This window comes from Eutrema salsugineum, unplaced genomic scaffold (assembly GCF_000478725.1).
Source record: "Eutrema salsugineum unplaced genomic scaffold, Eutsalg1_0 scaffold_10, whole genome shotgun sequence".
NCBI lineage: Eukaryota > Viridiplantae > Streptophyta > Magnoliopsida > Brassicales > Brassicaceae > Eutrema > Eutrema salsugineum.
In genome coordinates, this window is record NW_006256908.1 from 4,117,262 (window position 1) to 4,122,916 (window position 5,655).

General features: G+C 30.6%; 1 protein-coding gene across 1 annotated transcript; it reads right to left on the bottom strand.

Annotated features, from left to right (window-relative positions):
• Positions 1 to 1,176: 1,176 nt before the first annotated feature.
• Positions 1,177 to 3,115, bottom strand: LOC18027482 (glutelin type-D 1). Its single transcript, XM_006409838.2, has 3 exons — positions 2,863 to 3,115; positions 1,567 to 2,287; positions 1,177 to 1,481 (listed from the first exon to the last, which is right to left on the bottom strand). The coding sequence occupies exons 1-3, from the start codon at positions 3,056 to 3,058 to the stop codon at positions 1,328 to 1,330; spliced, it is 1,071 nt and encodes a 356-aa protein (XP_006409901.1). The 5' UTR covers positions 3,059 to 3,115; the 3' UTR covers positions 1,177 to 1,327.
• Positions 3,116 to 5,655: the final 2,540 nt, after the last annotated feature.

Below are 5,655 nucleotides of genomic sequence, written 5' to 3' on the forward strand. Positions count from 1 at the left end.
ATCAGCAGATAATAACCAATAAAAAAATGACACATAATCAGTAAATAGGGTTAAAATGTCTTTTTGCAGCCGAAACTCATTCTAGAGCTGACACGTAAGCGAAAGACTCTGAAACTCGCTCTGAGCGTGACACGTAAGCAAATCACTACACACATAAGTATATAGATATAAAAACATTTTTGGTTAATTATTTTATAAATTTCAGTTATATATAATTTCAAAAACGGTTTAATTTTACAGCGAAATTAAGCATTAAACCATAATAATTTATACCGGTTTGTTTTAAGTTATTTTTGACACATCAGCAGATAATAACCAATAAAAAATGACACATAATCGGTAAATATGGTTAAAATGTCTTTTTGCAGCCAAAACTCATTTTAGAGCTGACACGTAAACGAAAAACTCTGAAACTCGCTCTGAGCGCGACACGTAAGTAAATCGCGACACGTAAATAAATCACTACACAAATAAGTATATACATACTCTATCTGTTCAGAATTATTTGATGTTTTAAGAAGTTTTTTTCGTTCAAAATTATTTGATTTTCTCACTTTTCAATGCAAAATTTAATGAATTTTTATTGAATTTGATCTTTTATATTCTGCCGATTGTATTCTTATTGGTTGAATAATATTTAAATGAATTATAAATAATATTTTTAGTATAGAAAAAAAAAAATTAAATAAATTTTTAATCTGTGTGTAAAAACCTTAAACATCAAATAATACTGAAGTATGATATTAGTAGACAGAAAAATACATTAACCAAACATAATTCAAAACTTAAATGAAATTTAGAGTAGTTTTTTATATCGAGATTAATATGCAAGTAATTAATTTACTAATTTAAGTTTCTCATTTGATTAGTTAATATACTAATTTATTGCTAAGGATATTTCGCTAATTTGTTAGATCAAATGGTTATTATCCTTATGAGTAGATTTTATTTGGTTGTGATAGATGATTAAATAAGTGCAAGTAATAAATTTACTAATTTAAATTTTTCATTTGAAATAATTAATATACTAATTTATTCTACTCGCTCAAACAAGTGATCTAACAATTTTAGATTTGCTAAGTGTATTTTTAGCTAATTTGTTAGATCAAATAGATCTTATATGGATGCAAAACAAAATAGGAAGAACCAATTAAAATAAGTTTTGTCATCCTTTCTTATTCATTACGAAACATAACAAAGAGAAGAAACCAGTAGTTCATAAAACCTAAAAGAAAATAAAGAAAAGCCATAAGCCTGGCTAATAAAAACCACGCAAACCAAACTAAATAAACCACCAAATCTTCCTTTCTTTATTCCTTCATTTTTCTTAGTTGGGAGGAGGGAAGAAAATAGCATCAGAAGTCCTCTTAGATCGGAAAGCCTTCTCCACCTCCGGAGTCACCTTAAACGCCGCCTGCAAAACCTCCGGAGACAATGCCTTCCACACCGATGTCTTCCCCGCCATATGTGTGAATATCGGACTGCCAAAAAACATTCAAAAACATGTCAAGTAACTTCCTTTAATCAATCCAAAAACATATAAGCCAAAAAAGAAGAAAATCTTACTCAGGAGTGGTGACAATGGAGAACCAAGACAAGCCATCAGAATCAGCAATCTTTGACACAACAAAGAACCTAGGAACAATGAACAAAGCACCAGCTTTCACATGAGTCTCAAGAACTCTCTTCCCATCAGCTCCAACGATCTGAACACGACCACTTCCACCAACAATGTAAGTCACCTGAAGAGCAGAGTCACAAGAGAAACCAGGAGAACACATCGAGTGTCCATCGATCCTCACAAGATCAGCTCCAAACCCAACTTCACCAACCAAAGGAAGGTTCTTTGTGTTCAACACAACAACTCTTCCTCCATTCTTGATATCAACATCAAGAGGAGCCTCTAAGCAGTTCAACACAAACCCTTCTCTATCACCTTTCCTAGGTGAAGGCATTTTCAAGCTCGCATCAACCTTCACGATTCCGTTACCGGTTTGAGACCCGACAAGCTTCTTCACCGTGGTCTCGTCGAGATCCCAAGCTCTGCCTACAAACTCGGTTGAGAATCCAGTGAAGATTCCGTTTGATCCGGTTAAGTAGAAGTCAGTGAACTGTCCTGCTTTGTGACCTTTGTGTGTCTCACCGAGGAAGAGAATGACAAGCTCAGTGTCTTGATTGTTGAACCACCATGTCACAACACCAAAAGGTAAAGCGATGGAATCTCCTTTCTTGATTTCAATCACTTTCTCCTCTTTCTCAGGGAGAACGATTCCAGCTGTTCCAGCTCCTGAAAATTGTTTAAAAAAAGGGTTCTTTTTAATTCCTTAAATCTCAGATCATTCGTGATAACTGGCTAGATCACAGTTTTATAATCCTCAAATCGCAGAATATAGTAGTTTAATTACCAAACTCATACAAAAATCAGATCTTTTGAGGAAACTGGTTTGTGTTATACTATGATGACCAAGACAAACATAAAAATTTGTGAAACTAATCAAACCCACTAAACAAAAACATATGAATCGCAATAAAGTTATAAAATTTGGAGAAAACATCAAATAGAGAGTGAAGTGATCAAAGGGAAGATCTACATACATTTTAAGGTTTATCAAAATGATTTATGATATCTCAGATCATCATAACCGAATACATGGACAGAGACTTAAAAAAAAACTAAGATAATCGGGTAATCAAGAACCGATCTATACAAATAAACACAAAATTTTGTGAAATCGATCAAACCCATTAAACAAAAACAGATGGGGTGCAATAAAGTTACAAACTTTGGATAGTAAACCCCAAAAGAGTGAGAGTGCAGTCATCAAAGAGGAGATCTAAAAGTATGAAGAGGAAAGAACGAACCTTGTAGAACATAAGCGACCTTGGAGGAATCAGAGTAACGAGGAAGAGCAAAGCCATACTTTTCGAGAGCGAGCTTAGCGGCTCCGATGTTGCCATCACGGAGCATCGGCAATTCTTCAGGGCACCATGCAAAGTACGAACCACCGTCTCCTCCGTACACCTTCTTCGGCAACTTTGGTGAAAGGTCCAACTCCATTGTTAAAAACGCTAAATTTGAAGGGTGAAAGATCTATCAAGAGAGAACAAAAAAAGGATTGAGAGATTTTGTTGTGAGAAGTGACCGAGAGATAGCACGTATTTATACTGGGTCAAGAGTATCAGTTATTAATAGATAGATTCTCGTAAACAAAATCTTTGACTGAGGTTTTCGGATAATACCAATGATAATTACCAAGTATGGATAATACTCTAATATATTTTTTATTCATATTCGGTTAGAATTATCTTTTAATTATTATGTTCAATTAGTAAAGCATTTCCATTTTACAAATTCATTAAAAAAAACAAATAATAAGCATAGTTTAATAATGCTAATAATTTAAAAATATAATTTAATCACGAATTATTTCTTTTCCGTTCTCTTTAGCTAGAGAAATCTAATATTTTACATTTTCAAAAATCATAAAATTTCTCTTTATTAAAAAATTAAATAAAAGATATTTGAATTTTTAACAAACAAACATAAATTGATTTAGTTTATTATTTTCTCTGTTTTGAAACATAAGTTGTTTTAGGTTTTTTCACACATATTAAACAAATAATTTTTTTTTTATTTACACCTCATTCATGTACTATATATATGATATGTTCACATTCATTAATAAGCTGAAAAATAGGTCTATTTATAAATAAATAAAACGTATCAAACATTTATATTTTTTAAAATTATAAATTCTAAAACGACCTATATTTTAAAAGAAAAAAAATAGATTATAGATTTTTATATCAATCAGATTTAGTTTTTAACGTTTGTCATTTTTTGTTTTATTATCAATTCAATCTAGATATCCTTTCAGTTCATAATTGAACCTAGTTCATGTCGATCTAGTCCAATTTCAAAAATACTAGCTAAAATCAAGAGAATTTATTATTGTTTGTGTGGAGAAGGACACCATTTTCATGATGTTTAGTAAGAGGAATGGGAACTTGTTTTGAATAAAACAGTTGTGGCTAATTCAAAACAGCAAATCTAATATTTCAAAAAAGTCGTACACAATCTGTTCAGTTGAGATTTCAATACAAATGATTTATTTTGGTTTGGTTTCAACCAAAACAAAACCAATAACTCAATCTGTTTATGTTTTAACTAAGTTTGTCACATTTCAACTGAAAATAGTGGATCCAGAGTATCCAATTATTTATTGTGTTGTTATTCCCTCAAACAATTATGCAATTTAACGGTTAATTTAAAACTTATATCTAAAGTTTTCAAATTATTCAGAAACATGTTTTATCATATTAGTTTCTCATAAATTATTTAGCTTTTTAAGTTTTTTCTCAGTTTGACTCTCATTTAGTTATCTATAATTACAAGTTTCATTTTCAAACTCAAAACTATATTTATTTTTAGAACTTAGAATTAAGATAATAAAACATTCCCAATGAAATCATGACAACCAAACTTGAAACCCCCAACAGGCCCACACCCACACCCACTAGTCAGTAGTTCTTTTAGGGAACACTAGATGAATATCCGTGTGTACACGCAGATGTTTTGTTTGATTTAATATATATTATAAAATTATATTTTTTTACAAAATTAACCTATTTTTTTATAATATAAATATCATCCAAATTTGTAAAAATATAGTCATTAAATGTGATTTTTTTAATATAATTTATTAATAGACATTTTTCTATAAATTTAATCTAATTTTTTTGTATTTGGTAATATGAATATCATATGAACTCGTACAAATGTAGTCATTATTTTTTGTAGATGTAATACTTGTTATTTTTGCACCCAACTAAATATTTCTTCATTATTATTTTTTTCAACCTGTTTTTTTTTTGTTTCTTAGTTAATTTTTAATGATAAAAATATGTTTTTGTAAGACAAATTTAATATCTTCACCAAATCGTATTTTTAACGCATTTCCATTATTCAGAAATATGTTTTCGCATATATTTTGTGTTAAAGATTAAAACAGAGAGAGTGAAAGTGGAAAAAATATGATATTGTAGTTTACGAAATCTCTATTTTGTGATGAACTGAGCAACCTGAAATGCTATATGTTCAACTGACCTTATTAATGGTTCTTCAGCTTATGTCTAATCACTACAAATAGGAAGAGCGTCAAGAAGATGGTTTTTGTCGAGAGACTTGGTGCACTTGGAAGTAAAGAGCAAGTATTGAAATTAAACCCTATAAACTCGTCATGTTCACAGTCCATATTGCAGGTTTATTTGAAAAATTAAGTCCTTTATAAAAAATTCTGCATTACCTTCCATTGCAAACATGTCTTGGATATCATAGATGAAGATCAGAAGCCTAAAAGAGCAGATGAGACACAAGCCAATTAGGCAACCAAAGGATAAGGACATCAACTGTTTGCATATATCTAAGGCACTTTTGTCTCAAGCTCCACCCTCAAACTTCCCTTCTTGATGAAAAGTTATAGCTACCATCCCATATTTAATATCATAACTGAAACTTCAAATCATACATCTAATAAAGTAAGAGACTTTCAACCAAAATTCAAAATACATTTCATTAGAATTTAGAATTTTAAGAGCTGATCTTGAAGCTTTATCGTTGATTTGCTTAAACAATACAGCTCATGTCCTTGTATT

Excerpts from the sequence above, each read along its gene's own strand:
- LOC18027482 (XM_006409838.2), bottom strand. The coding sequence starts at position 3,058 with ATGGAGTTGGACCTTTCACCAAAGTTGCCGAAGAAGGTGTACGGAGGA. Across the intron at positions 2,288-2,862 it reads GGTCGCTTATGTTCTACAAG|GAGCTGGAACAGCTGGAATC; the intron begins GTTCGTTCTTTC and ends AACAATTTTCAG. Across the intron at positions 1,482-1,566 it reads TCCATTGTCACCACTCCTGA|TCCGATATTCACACATATGG; the intron begins GTAAGATTTTCT and ends GTTTTTTGGCAG.